This window comes from Ambystoma mexicanum, chromosome 3p (assembly GCF_040938575.1).
Source record: "Ambystoma mexicanum isolate Mex_15411 chromosome 3p, UKY_AmexF1_1, whole genome shotgun sequence".
Lineage (NCBI taxonomy): Eukaryota > Metazoa > Chordata > Amphibia > Caudata > Ambystomatidae > Ambystoma > Ambystoma mexicanum.
Window position 1 is genome coordinate 788187240 of NC_090925.1, and position 15297 is coordinate 788202536.

At 43.7% G+C, this 15297-nt stretch overlaps 1 protein-coding gene across 2 annotated transcripts in view; it reads right to left on the reverse strand.

Moving 5' to 3' along the window:
* The window catches only part of LOC138580882 (zinc finger protein 809-like), a 152566-nt gene that overhangs the window by 55228 nt on the left and 82041 nt on the right, over window positions 1–15297 (reverse strand). For both annotated transcript variants that reach the window (XM_069651775.1, XM_069651774.1), the window contains exons 2-3: window positions 13778–13898; window positions 2634–2744 (exon numbers count right to left, since the gene is read on the reverse strand). In XM_069651775.1, coding sequence (XP_069507876.1) covers window positions 2634–2744; window positions 13778–13898 — 232 coding nt within the window. The remainder of the gene's footprint in view (window positions 1–2633; window positions 2745–13777; window positions 13899–15297) is intronic.

A 15297-nucleotide genomic window follows, 5' to 3' on the forward strand; every position in this document is an offset into this window, starting at 1 on the left:
GAAGGACTAAGAAAGCTTAGGGGCCAGACCCCCCCCTCTTTGGAATCGTGTAACAGTGATACAATGGAAAAGGGAGAAACCAGATCCCTTTAAGGATAGTTGTCATTCAAGAGAACTGTATGTTTTGGAGAAGAATCAAGTGAAGAGCCTTCCCCCTTGAATAAACTGGAACTATGATAAAAGCAACATTTAAAGCCACTAGAAGAAATCTAGGGGAAGGGAAAATCCCTTTCCTAGTGGAACAGTATTTCTTTTCTTTTTTGCACCCTATAGGATTATGTTTGGAACTTCAAGAGGAAGCTATAAATCTATAGCTCATAGTAAACCCCATTTTCACTGTGTGTTTAGTTTAGCGTGTAAGGGTCAGTTTAGGATTTTGGACACAGGACTGAGGACCTTTTATTTGTTCAACATCCTGACACAGACGTTCCTTAGTTTTGTTTAGGCAGGCAAACCCCTCGTAGAGTTAGGAATAGACAGGAATTTCCCAACTCTTATTATTTTTACAATAAAAGTTTATAACCAACTCTTAACATGCCATTATGTCTGAGTTTTACTCTTGATCCCTTGCAATATGTATAGTTATGTAACATTTTAGCTTTTTACCAATACTATTGTTTTGAATTATTATGGTATTATTGCTGTGTTTAATTATTCACTGTACAGCTTTCAGATCCACCCATGCCTTGTTAGCTACTCCCTCAATTTCAGATCTAATGTGCATCTTTCTTATTTCCTCCTGTGAGGTTTTCGCCCCTTGTCTTGTTCCAACTGTCCCTTTTTCTGAATGTTATGTTAGTTTTTTTTTGATGAAGTGCAACTACTATCTGTAGGCATCTTGGCGCTGAACAGAGAGATGCAGAAGGGATGAGATGTTAGATCTGGAATTAAACTCTGCTTGAAAAGATAGGTTTTGAGATGTTTCCTGAAATTTAGCAAGTCAGTTTCATTGGGCAGAGATGGAGGGTAAAGAATTCCACATTCCTGCTGCTTGGCCAGAGAAGGAACCACCACCTTCCTTTTGGCATCGTCCCCAAGGCTTTCTGTGGCCTGGGACCGCACTACCTCCAACTCTCTCTTCCTAAACATCTCCCTTCTACAACTCTACGCTCATCCACTTCCAACTCTCTGAGGGTCAGTCGCTTTTCCAAGCAGAGAGTTTGGGGCAGATCTCTATCCTCGGCTGTGCCTCCCTCTGGAATAGTTTCCCTGCCTCTCTCAAACTTGAACAGAACCACCTCCGGTTCCGGAAGCAACTCAAGACCTTCCTCTTGGCTTCTGCTTTCTCTCTTCCTCTCCCTGCTGATGTCCCGACTGCTCCATGCACTGGTCACCTGGCCACCCTCTGAACTTGGGCCCAGGCTCCTGCATGCCCATTTGCACCATGCACTGCCTTCGGGCTCCCCAGCACTTGTGGTCTGTATCTGCAACCCAGTCCCTTAACTCTGCACTTATGAGTCACCCATTGGCTTCACTTTTGAGTTATCTGCTCTTCTCCTCCCTTCTCGGCACGTCTCACCTTCCACTTCGCTGCACTTGCGCGATCTGAATGACGCAAGGCCTAGCAAGATCGTTGTTTTGTCCTCCCTTTGTGCTCCCTCCTTGTCTTGTCGCGCCTAAAAAACTTGTGTACAGGCGCGTTATAAATGCCATATCATATCATATAGAATGGAATGATTCATGTGTTGGAATGATTAGTACTGTTACTAAAGTCCAACTGGGATAAGCTCATGGAATTCACGACACTTACTTCTTGGGGAAAGGAGAGAAAAGGAAGTATGATACTAATTTTCTTAAGCAAGAAGAAACATGATTTAGTCACTGCATTAATTTGACCTTTTCAAGTATAGGAGCGGTCAAGAAAACCCCTAAATTCTCTACCTCATACTTAGGTTCAGGACAGTTACCAAAGTCTTTCTGGCCAGAAAGAGAGCGCTTGAGGACTAGGGGTGTGATTGATGAACGTAATCTCTGGTTGATCTGGGCTGATTTGGAGTTAGTGTCGATCCAGCCGTAAAATGAGACTAAACAGTTTTTGGCTGGCTGAAGTTGAAGATTAGCTACGGGATCGGCGTCTATTCGAATTTGGGTGTCACGCCGAGAAACAGTTGTGTGCAGGCACGTTATAAATGTCACATCACAACATATCATATCATATCATATTGGCCTAGTTAAAAAAACATTATGCCATGTTGGTGTATGATTTTCATTAAGGGATGTATGTAGAGATTACATAAGGTAGGAGACAGTGCTGAGCCCTGTGGCATACCACAAGTAACAGGCATGAGTTGAGAAAGAAAGGGTCCAATACACACGTGTTGGTATCGATTGGTTAAGAAAAAGGAGGAGCCATTCAACGGGTTTGCCTCTGAAGCCACAGTCCTGGAGTTGAGAGGGCAGCAAGCCATGATGTCCATCTGTTTCCAAGGGGACTGCTCTTTTATATCTACTTCCTCAAGAATCCCTTTTATCATCAACTTCTAGGTGTCCCTGTTTTAAAATTAGTAGGATTTGTTTCTTTCCCAACACGCCTTGTATTTGTCTGAAATGTGTATTCAGTGTGTTTGACACTTGTATTTATGTATGTGGTTGACCGCATGTTTTCTGGGACGATGTTCACAGTTAACACTTACCGGGGCAAACATTTACAGAATGTCTTCCCTCATACACCTGAGTATCTGCTGAAAACAGCTCTTGTCTTTCCTTAGCTCTCAATGAAAAGACTGTGTTGGTAATAAGTGGACCTGAGGACAAAAGAAACAGTCATTAACACTGAAACTTCAGGCACAGAATGAACTGCCCACGAAAATATTGATTGCAAAACCAGAATGCAATGTTTACACATAGGCATTGAAACATGACTGACAAGTTTACACTTAAGACTATCCCATCCTTTACACAAAACTAATTGTGTATGACATGGCCAAAAGCATGTATGTTTCATAGAAAGTAGTGACAATTGGAAACACTGAATTCTACTCTCAACTTAAAGTAGCTAGATCGTGACAAACTGTGCCCCACTATAAAACAAAACAGAATGTTGACAAGAAAACAGAGAACTAATGCCAGATAGGTTTTTAAAGGATGCCATATAATTTAAGGACACAAACTGCATTAAAGAAAATGCTCAGATAATTATTTGTAATTTATTATAGATTTAAGAGCATCAAAAGAAAATAATATTTTCGGTGGTTGGGCGCTTTAGGAATTTTCCTTATCAAGATTAGCAGTTCACAACTATTCCAGAAAAGCGATCATTTGGATTTCACACCAAGTGAATCAAGAAGAATAAAATATGGAAGTGCACATTTATCTAAGGGTGTTTGGCTATAACATAGGATACTGCAGATACAGTTCATTGTCAAGCAAGAGAGAGGGCAGCTGAAGGTTTCTGGGCCTTCAAACACTGTGCTGTGTATTTATTGCATGACAAATGAAAGTATAAGAAGACATTTTGTATTGACATTTTTTATTTCCAAGACATATTATACAAACAAATATCATTAATAGTCATAAAAATACAAACTTAAATGATCTTGGCATATAATTAACATTGTACGCAATAATTAAATCTGTAACTGCGATGTTACCAACAATCCAAAATCAGAAAATAATCATCAAACTTACTTTAAAAATAATTAATATGGCAATAGCATTAATCAGGTTCAGAGACAACACATCCAGTATAAGGATTTTGAATTCAAACGTAAACCTCCAGGAACCTGTTCCAAATGTCCCAGAATTTCTCAATATCACCCGCATTCTTGTAAATGGCTTTCTCGTAGGTTGAAATAGTTAAAAGTTTGTCCACCCATTCATCGATGTTAAAGGAGTTGTTTGACTTCCATGCTCTCAATATCATCCTCTTAGCAACCATACTGGCACGAAGTAGCCAAGTCACCTGCACAAAGGAGATGTCATCTATCACTGATATGTCCCCGAGAATCAATAAAGTGGCCGAGATGGGTATCGAACAACTCAAAAAAGAAATTGATTATGCAGTACTGTGAATACAGCTTAATCTATTACACAGCGACAGGCGATTCAATGGATTAGTGGATGTTCAGGTCCAATAAGAAAATACCAACAGTGGTGGTAACACAGGGACCAATACTTGACAACTGGAGAAGGCTTGCATCTCAGTTACCTTGCAGTACTTGCAAGTAGAGAATAAAATGAAACACCAGGGGGAGGGCAGGTGAGGGGGGGTAAATAACAGCCTTGTAGCTGCAGCTTCCTGACATGGTCAAAAGTTGCAAAACAAAACCTGTTTAAAGCAATTGGCCTCCACAAGAGGACATTGGCATCTGACAAGTGGAGAAAAAAATCGAAACAGTGGGACAGACCACTAGGCCAGTCACCATATTCCCAGAACCGAGACCAGAATCAAAGTATATTTAAAGGGCATTTTGAAAGAATTGTTCAAAAGGTAACATATCGGAATGGTGGCACAATTCAATAATTAAGATGTAAAGATGATAGCTCCATGTGTCAAGGTCTGATGTGCTGGAGAAGGAAGTGGGGTCCTAAAACCAAAGAGTTAAAAACAACAGGGACTGCACCTCCGGCTCTTGAGGGATTCTTCAAGCAGGTGTTTAGTGTTCCATAGTCCGGTGTATACCAATCTCAGGTGCAAATCAAAGGTTCCGAAATATCTCCCAGATGGCACCAACAACAAAAAATCACAAAAAGTAAACAAAAGTCTTCCCTATTCATGGATGGTGTCTCCTGCCTTCTAGGTGTTGGTGGAAGAGGGGGTGTCTTGTCCTCTGACCTTTTCTCTGTGCTCCGGGCTTGGCTTGGATGCAGACCAATGGCTTGTGGGCAAATAAGTGTTTTTGGGGTTCAGGGTCCCCTTACTGCTGTTTCCTAGGTCTTCCCCTCTGTGTCATCTCGTGGTAGAGTGGCAGGAGCTTCCCGCCAGGCTTGACGCAAGGTCAGTGCCTGCTCTATGATCTGATGTGCCCTAGTTGAGTTCAGTGCAAAAGCATGGACCTTCCAGCCCCTTCTCACCTTGATGTATGTTCTAGGGAGCTTCTTCATTCTGGCTATCCTTATGCTGTTCTGCCTTCTCCCCTAAAATAAATCCATTGAAAGAAATCACCAATTCTTTTTTTTTATGGGGGGTTCACACCCTCAAGACCCCCATTTTCCTATGTTTTTAACCGCACACCAACCCCCTCTCCACCCATTTCAACCCCTTACCCCCCCCCATATCTGTAAAATCACGGGATACCCTCTCACCCCCCCTCTCTAGTGGTTCAATCCCTTCCTCTCACTCCCATGGGTGGTGTTTAATGACACTGGTTGCCTGGGCTTGAGTGGGCTGGGCTGCTCTTTGATTGTGCCATGTGCTTGTTGTTAGGTGGTTGGGGAGGGGCTGGTTTTAGTTTACATTAGTGTCATTTTGCCTTTACAGCTGCTCTGGACATGTATGCGTCTATGGACATGTAAGCAGTCTATTCTTGCTATGTCTATCATGCAAATGCTACACAATACACTCCAAAGCTGCCTATTCTGCCCAACAGTTTGCATATGATTGTTAGCAAACTAGCCTATTTGCACTGCTGATATGTTCATAGTAGCATATCTTTACATATTTACTCATGTGACTGCTAACAAACTAGCCTATTTCATTACTAGTACTTAGACTCAAAATAGCCTATTTTTTGCTCAAATTATTCATCCTAATACTAGGCAATACTCCTCTAAGCTGCATATCTTGCCCACTTGTGAATGATAGCAAACTAGCCCAACTTCGTTGCTGGTACTATTCTGCAAAGTAGCCTATCTCTGCTTAATGTTAACCATGCAAATGTTACTCCACGATCCCCCAAGCTGCCTATTTTGCCCAACCTTATATATGTGAATATCACCTAGCCTAGTCCAACAGCACTGCAACCCACTACCCAGTAGCATAGTGCACACCTCCTCAGCTCCACCTCCCTCTCATGCTCAAGATGGCAACCACCAATCACTCCTTCCCATCAGCAATTCCCACTACCCATTTTTTACCATCGTTCTTTACTACTCGAAACTCTCCAGCAATACACGCCAACCCAACCACACCCAACCAAGGCCTAGTGACACGCTCCAGATCCATCAACTCCAGGAACAAACGGCTAGGTCTCCGCTCCAGACATCCACACACAACACCTCTGGTTAGCCCCATTTCCCGGCAAACCACTAACCAATCTAATCACAAGAATCAATCATCACGCAGTCCACCGTTCGGTCCACAACCCCCCATCCTCACCACCACCAAATTAATCACCAACAACCCTAAACCCACACGGCTTCCAACTACACTACAATGTGCTCTGATCAACGCAAGATCCATCCCTGCACACGCCACTGAAATCCACAAACTCATCTCCAACCTAGACCTAGATATCCTTGCCATCGCTGAGACCTGGCTTCACAGAGCAGCCGGGCCAGCACTCACTCTTGCCATCCCATCAGGATACTTCATCATCAGACAAGACCGACTCACCATCATAGGCAGAGGTGTAGCACTCATAGTGAAAGACCACTTAGCGATCAGACAAAACCCTATCAACCTAGGAGGGAAAACCGACTCTCTTGGAGTAAAGATCGCCCTCTCCCCCAACAACACCATCACCATCAACCTTGCTTACCGCCCACCAGGCCCACTACATGACTTTAATGAAAACATCACTCACCTCCAAGCTGAAAACCTAAAATCCTCAACCAAATCGATCCTCATAGGCGATTTTAATCTAGGTCTCATCGAAAAGAAGGACAGACCCTCCAAAGCCTTGGCACTAGCTTTACAAGAACTAGGCTTTGTACAAAAAGTCTTAGCACCCACACACTGCAAAGGTCGTACCCTCGACTGGGTTGCTGACCATAACTGCAACATTGATATCAGCTCCATCACACCCAGACCCTGGTCTGACCACCTCCTCATACACTTCTTCATCCCTACTGTTGCAACCAACACCAAAAAGCCCACCCCAAACCTCCCAGCAGCAGCGAGAAGTGCAAAAAACATCACAAAAGAAAGGGTCCTACCCCACCTAGACAGCCTCACCTCCAACATCTCCACATCCTCAGACCCATCGGTACTGGCGAACATCTTCAAATCCACGATTAGCACTGCTATCGACATTATTGCACCTCTAAAACAACAAAAAGCTAAAAAGGTCAAACACTCTAACACCTGGTTCTCCCCTGAACTACAAGACCCCTGCACCCAAAAACGCAAAGCCTTGAAATTATGGCAAACTAACCCTACCGCAGCCACGCTATCATCCAACAAAGTATCTGCCACACTATATAAGAAAGCTATAATCACAGCTAAATCCACCTCCTAAAATGACAGAATCACAAATACCACCTCAAACACCAAAGAATTATTCGCAATCTTCAAAGAACTGTCCACCGCAGCTATCAAATTGCTTGACATAAACAAGGATCAAAAATGGTGCAACACAATACAAACCGTACTACTAAACAAAATCCGACTCCTACAAAAGAAAATTCACGAGCACTATAAGAATCTCTCAACACGTCAACAGAACACGCGACACAGAGCAAGCGCTCAAACCAAACATCTGTGACCTACCCAGTCCTAAGAAACTGGTCGACAAAGATCCAATACCCCTCTTTAAATTCAGGGAAATCACAGAACTTGAAGTGATAGACATTATGAACAAAATTAAGTCTTCCAACTGCAAAGAAGACGCCTGCCCTGCAAAGACAATCAAAGACTGTGCAGAAACACTCACACCATTCCTCAAGTCTTTCATTAACGCCTCGTTTGATTCAAACACTGTCCCAGACAGCCTCAAAGAAGCTTGGGTGTGCCCTCTTCTAAAAAAACCTACGTTGGACCCGGAAATAGCCAATAACTACAGGCCTATCACCACTGTCACTTTTCTGCTTATGATACTGGACAAAGTTGCATACACGCAAATCCAGCAATACCTAGAAGAAAATCATATCTTAGGTAAAAGACAATCGGTCTTCTGTCCAGGTCATGGAACTGAGTCCGCCATACTCGACCTTAAAATACAACTTGCCGACATCATGGACAAAGGCAAGCCAGCACTTCTCCTCCTCCTAGATCTGTCCGCTGCCTTTGACCTTGTTGACCACGACATACTAGGCACGCACCTAAAAAATGAGGCCCTCTTCTCACTAGAAGCAATCGCCTGGGTAGCATCCTTCCTAAACGGTAGGCTCATGAGTCTTCTCTGACTCAACATGCGCCTTCTCCCACTACCATCCACTGCGGCGTCCCACAGGGCTCATGCACTGCCCCCACGCTGTACATCTTCACCCTCCCACTCTTCAACGACCTGGACTGCCACGACATAGCGTATACCAACTACGCTGACGACACTCAGGTACTATTCCCTCTAACAGGCGAATACGAAAAGACGCTGCAGCCCTAACCAAGATATACTCTGCCATTCAGACATGGATGGCGGCCAACGGTCTCTGCCTAAAAGGGGACAAAACAGAGATCCTCCTAGTAGGCTCAACAGACACACTCAGCAAGGTCCCACCACAATACAAATCATTCCTCATCGACAATTCTACTATCACCGTCTCAGCAGCAGTGAAGACCCTAGGAGTGTACCTCGAGTCATCCCTATCCATCTCACGCCAGGTCAATGCCATAGCGTCATCGGCAGCACTCACCACCAAGATGATTAATGCTGTCAAGCCCTTCCTCTCGACCAAGAACTGCCCATCAATAGCTAGAGCCACAGAAGGCACGAAATTAGACTACTGCAATGCCTTATTCTCGGGCACCTCTACAAAAACCATCAACAAACTTCAAGTCACACAAAACAACGCCCTCAGGGCAGCCCCGAGCATTCCCAAAGGGGAACACATCTCAGAGGCTAGAAAAGATGCACACTGGTTGCCGGTAAAAGAACCCATACTTTTCAAAACACTGCCCATAACACACAGGTGCCTCTCCTCCGATGCCCCACCATAGCTTTTGGAAAGAATCACCCGTAAAGTCTCCAACAGACCCACAAGATCTCACCTGACCAACCAGATCCACGTACCAGCTTTTAAGAGAACCAAAGCTGGAGGTTCCAGTTTCCAACACTTAGCGCCCAAAAATTGTAATACCCTGCCCACAGCCTTAAGAAATGAGACTTCATAACCGGTCTTCTGCAAAATGCTTAAAACTTCACTATTCTGTTAAAACATTACATGATTATAGGTTAACCACATGTCGCTAAATGTAACCTGAACAGCATTATGTCCCATATGTCTAATTGTCTAATTGTTGTCCTGTCAAGTTGAATCCGCTGTAACAGCGCCACGATGCCCCCGGGCCGTTGCTGTGCTTTATAAATGCAAATAAATAAATAAAAATAAATATGTGGTCTCCTTTACTCCCACTGAATGCAATGATGTTATTGGCTGCTTTAAACTGGGTCCCCGGTTCTCTCAGAGCGTGAATTTTAATTTAGAAAATGATTTGGCAAGCACGGGAAACTGTAGTTCATATTGCTAATACTTCATAGCAGGGAGTTTGCAGTTATGAGTTTATCAGGGCCGGGAAGTTTGTTTATTTTAATCCCACACCTGGAACGCCCTAGGCAGTTCTCCATTGTTCGAGTGCAACTTGTGAGTGCAGGTAGCACGCATATAAGTCATAATGAAACATAGTTCCATTAACACAGGCAGCAAAGCAGCAAATGCATTTCATTGCTCACTGGGGTCTGTGGGATGTTATAGATTCATTAAAGGGAAAGGCCTCGTTCAAGATGTTGGATGTTTGTGTCTGGTCAAAGCGAGCTTCAGGCCCCCTCCATACTGTAGAGGTGTCCCCAACCCCCTGACCCCAAGCTTTGAGGTCTGACTGGCCCTGGGGGCTCCTGGAATTCCAAGGGGGGGCAGGGCAAGCCCAGAAAGCAGTCCTGTGACTGTCAGCTGCCTAAGAGCAGCAGACTTTGTCACAACTGCCATCAAAACCAGCAACAACTTCTTCACAGGAAATGTAGGGCAACACATTAACAGCTCCAAACACACCACAGTCATCCGACCCATATCATCCTGCAAAATATCAAGATGAACCGAATTCAGGAAAATTCATTCAGAAGACCTGACTACTACAAACTCGCCAACTACAAAGAAGACATTGGGGGTCATCACAAGTTTGCCGTTATCCTGGCAGTAAATCCACCAGGATACTGGCAAACAGTAATACCGGCACCTGACCTGCCGGTATTACTGGCAGATTACAGATGCCAGCAAGGGTATTGTATGTCCCATTCCATGGGGGAATGCCGGTATTGCTGGCACCGGTAATACTGGTGCCAGTAATCCTGACTGTTTTTGCCGGTCGGGTGCTTGACTTAACTTCATCTTTTAGCTGGAGGTAAAGTGCAGGTATACTTTATTGCCTGCACTCATTTTCCAGACGGCAAACTTGTAATTTTTTATGTATTTAATTTAATTGTATAATAGTTCAAAAACTGAACTTTTACAATATTTACAGTTACAAACACTTAACAGACATGACACATATTATCACGAATAATAAACATATTCCAACATTAAAAAAATGTGTTCAAATTAAAATAATAAAACATCACTTAAAAAGGGGAAAGAAGAACCAAATCAATTATTTACAATAACCTAACATCCCACATACGAGCCCCATGGCTCTAATTCACCAGGGAGGAACACCGTACTGGGTGCTCCCGGTATTCAACTACCCACACAAATCAGACTAGGCCAACAACTGTATAATGGCCTTCCAGACCCTATAAAGGGCCAGTAATGTTGACGTTGATGTAGTATTTACGCAGAACACCCAGAACTCATAGCTTTTAATAGTATCCAAGTTGTGCGCAAGATGTCCAAGTGCAACCATATAAAGAGAACCTAGTCTCGGGCATTCCGTTAGAACATGTTTTGCCGTTTCAAGGTTGATGACAATTTGGCAAATCCTGCAGTATGTATCATCATGGGCCAAAAAATGTTTTGGATCACATATAGATAGGACCGGAAATTGATTCATACGCAACCGTAAATAAAAATCACAGGCTTTTGGGTCAGGGCAGAGTTCTAGGTACTGTTCATGTTTCATATACCGATGTTCCACTAGAGCCACACTACGATAGCTCAACCCTGTAATGACACCCATTCTCACCTCCTCCGTGGTGAAGGTCAAAGGAAAAACACTTGCACCACTTCACAACATCATCAACACATCCTTCACACGGCACCTACACAGATTCAGGGAAAATGGGATAGATCCTCCCTCTGCTGAAGAAACCCACACTCGACCCTGATGCCCTGGCTAACTATCGCATCTTCACGCATCTACCCTTCCACGACAAAGTGAATGAGAAGACCGTCGCTATCCTGTTGCACATAACGAGCATTATCTCCTACGGGATTACCAATCCAGTTATGAATATGCTGCAGCGCTGCGACTGCCATCATCCAGGTTATTGATGACCATGTGCCCATTTTGACAAAGGGGGAATGAAGGGAATTGGAGGGCTCTGTAGTTGGTGTTGTGAAGGGACAGCTCTTCAAGAGGGGATTCAGAGCCGCTGTCTAGATTCTTGACAGGGTTTTCCTGGCGGTCCCACTAAGGGTCCTGGCGGTCCCACTAATGACTCAAGTTTCTCACTCCTCTGCAGTGTCTCTCCTCCAGTCCTGCTTCTACAAAGTGTGGCCTTGGACCTTTTTCCTGCTCTTTTTTCTACACTTCTCCTGCTTCTCTGTGGATATAACGTATCCCTCCACCACTTTAGCAACAGGACACTTACTGTACATACAGAAACAACCTTCTTCCCCCAGCCTTTCTTCCTTAACTGCCTTTTTTTTCAAACTCATCCTACGTGGTTCCAGATGGCACTATTGAATATGAAGTGAAAATGACTATTTTGTGCTTGATTGTTAAAGCAAGGATTTAAATGGCCAGACAAAGGCAAAACAGTGACCCTTCGTGAATTCTAGCCAAGTACAAATAAAAATGATTCATCTGAGCACAATTGAATATTGAATCCTATGGTGGTGATTTGAGACAACTGGGCCTCATTACAAGTCCGGAGGTAACCGTGCCGGTAGCCACAGGACTTGAAATGAATTACTCCCGCCTGACTTGCCAGAGAGACCAGGGCATTACAGCCCCGGCGGCCCGGTAAGTCAGCTAGCGGTAAGTGTTAATCCCAATTCCCACTTGAGTCCCATAGGGGACAGCAGAAACACCGGCACTGTGTAATAACGGTGCCAGTGTTTCCGTGAAGTGTGCGGCCGGGTGCGGTTCTGCCCGCAAGGGCAGAACTGGCGGGCGGAACGGCACACGTTCCGCAGACTTGTACTTTGCCAGTCCGGAAACAATGGTGGCGATAAGCTCATCACCACCGTTGTTTCTGGACCGGCAAAGCTGTAATGAGGCCCAGTATAACTCAGATAGCATTCAATGCGGGAATGCCTACAGATGGATGCCTTCCCTGTGAGCAGCATACAGGGACAACCAGCAAGTCTTTCATTAGAACAGTGAACATGGTGCCCACCATGTTAGGAAAAGGTCATTGAGAGGACATTGAGAGGTCCATTGTCCACAGAGATGGGCAGAGACGTTCCATCAAGAATGACCAGTACAACAGCAGAGCCTCTTATATTTCTCTTTGCTTCTGCTCGGTTCCTGGACAATCTGTCAAAACAATTCTCTCCAACTTTTGTGTTAGCTCTTCGACAAGGTGAGTTTGCCTACTTCCAGGTTAACTAGGAACATTCTGAGCTAAATAGACAGTTGACTTTCAATCAAGGGGTTGCATCCCTTTCAAATGTATGTCAGCCACCAAAGTAGGGGGCGTGGCAACATACAAACTTTAGCCGCTTTTGGATCCACACATATATTTCGATGAGGAATCCTGGCACCATTTGGGTACTCTGACAGATTTGGTCCTGGCTCTGCAGCCCTCACTATTTCCTGGCAAGCAGAGGACTTGACCATATACAGCAACAACAAGGCAAGCAGAAGGCTTTACCGTATATCGCAACATCTGTGTACCATCCACACACCGTAAGAAAAGTTATGGGCTTTTAACAAAGGATGCTCTGTTGAGGAGGGTGAAAAATGTCAAGTTGTAAGCTTCTAGCCAGACAAAAAAGTCACAGGCCCCTTGGCATGAATGCTAGTTCTCGACATGCCCAAAGAACCTAATTTGTTACTTGTCAAGAGTGAATTATCTCTCGCCAAAGGTTAGTGCAGAGCCCACATTTTGAGGCCTGCGCAAAAAAAAAAAACTCTAGATACAAAAAACATAAACCCACTAGTATTCTGAATAGGTGCATTTCGGGCACCAAACGCTGGAACACATACTGTCCGGGATTACCCGCAGAGGCAACAGACAGTCTGAGCGAGTAAATCACAGAATCAGGTCTCGGATAAGGCCATAGATATGCACTTATTGAGAAAAATGAGTGGTCAATCAGGCAGGAAAATGTAAAAAGTTCAAGCCCTATCCCCAGAGATGTAGTTTAGGACCTTTGCCCCTCACCCACCATTCAACATCCAATAATATACATGTTTTTCGTTCTTCCACACTTTTATTCCGCCCATTGTTTTATCATCCCACATCTTCAATATTATTTAATATGCTCGGCTGCCTGACTACCACCACCAAGGCACTAAGTAGGATGAGTAGACCATGGTTTATGACAGATTAAAAGCAGAGCATTGAAATCCATTCTGAGAATGCAGCACTAGCAAGCTAGGCATTTCATTGACTGTAAAAAAAAATGTGGAAGACAACTTTACCCAGGGAGATCAAGGCCAGGTGAATTTCCTTCATCACATTCATGTAAAGTTCCTTCTGCCACTTCTGTAACAGCTTCCACTCCTCGTCAGAGAAGTAGGCGGATGCATCATGGTTGGAAAACTGTGCATAGAACAAAAAAAGTTATAACTCTTAAAAAAATCCTCAACTGAGAGAATTGTAGTACATAATATAGCATTTATAATAGACTCTTCTTAAGCAATATTACCCGAGTACGGGGGTCATGGACGGGCTCAGGCTTGTAACTGCTGCCACGGGGCAATACAAGGCCTCGTAATGCCCACCCTGCTCGGGTAATATTGCTATTAGTACCCTGGCAGGTTGTACCAGGTTACCAATAGTGTTTAAGTTGTGAAATGATTTCTGTTGCATTTCACAATTTAACAAAAGAAAATGACCGCCATGGATCGGGGAGAAGGGAACTCCACGCATACCTGCCTAACTTCTGGGTTTTCCACCGGAGATGCTGGGTTTTTAGCCTCTTCTCCAGGTCGACGGGGAAGACCCTGCAGTTTCTGGGTTTTTGCCGCAGTTTCTGGGTCCCGTCCAATCCTCCATCCGGTTGGCTGCAAACGACTGTTGCCGGTAGCCAATCGGGTGGAGGTGCGGGTGGGACCCAGAAACAGCACATATTTTCCTTCTCCCTGCGCACTATATCGGCCTGTTGGTGGCGGACAGCTGTTGCTCGTTTTTTTTTCAAAGAGAAACTAGCAGCACAACAAGTCAAAAAGTTCCTCAGTGCTTGCACAAATGAAGTTTCAGATGAAAAACTTAGGCTGCAGATTACTGGAGGGCGTGGGTATGCCGCCTGTATACACCACAATTAATGAGAAATATAAGTAATAGTCCCAGTAACACTGCGCCAAACGTTTCCAAGAATAAAGTGCTAATTTGCATATATTATGTGAATATTTTTAGGCTGACACGTGTTTCGAGCTATCAAGCTCTTCTTCCGAGGCTGATTAGACATAGTATTGCATCAATTGATTTGATAAAACATATATAGTCAAACAAAATTTACACTTTTGAAATTTGTGTAGTTACCGAAAAAAGGATGTATAAGTGCCTTACAGATGCACAATAAATAAATAAATAAATAAATAAGGGCCCAAAAGTTGTTCCTTGGATGCCCTTATAAATGGCATTTGCCAAGGCAATTTAAAAGGGGATGTATCAATAATTGATCAATGTCATTGACTGAGAGATGTGTTGATCTCTAAACATCAAGGAGAAAATAAATCTGAGCATTTCATTTTATTAGGAGATTTTAGAGAGTATTTAAATACAGAATACTTGATTACAGATCATCGGCAGCAGATAGTCTCTAGCAAAACATCAACATTTGGGCAGAAACATTGCACAAAACATAAAATAGCATCTATTTAACAACTACAGTGTAATAAAGTGGTGAAATGATTAAAGTGTGTTTTGTTGGTCGGAGTACAACCAGCAACGAATAATAACTGATTTTCAGAAATGGTCAAATGGTTGTCTAAATACT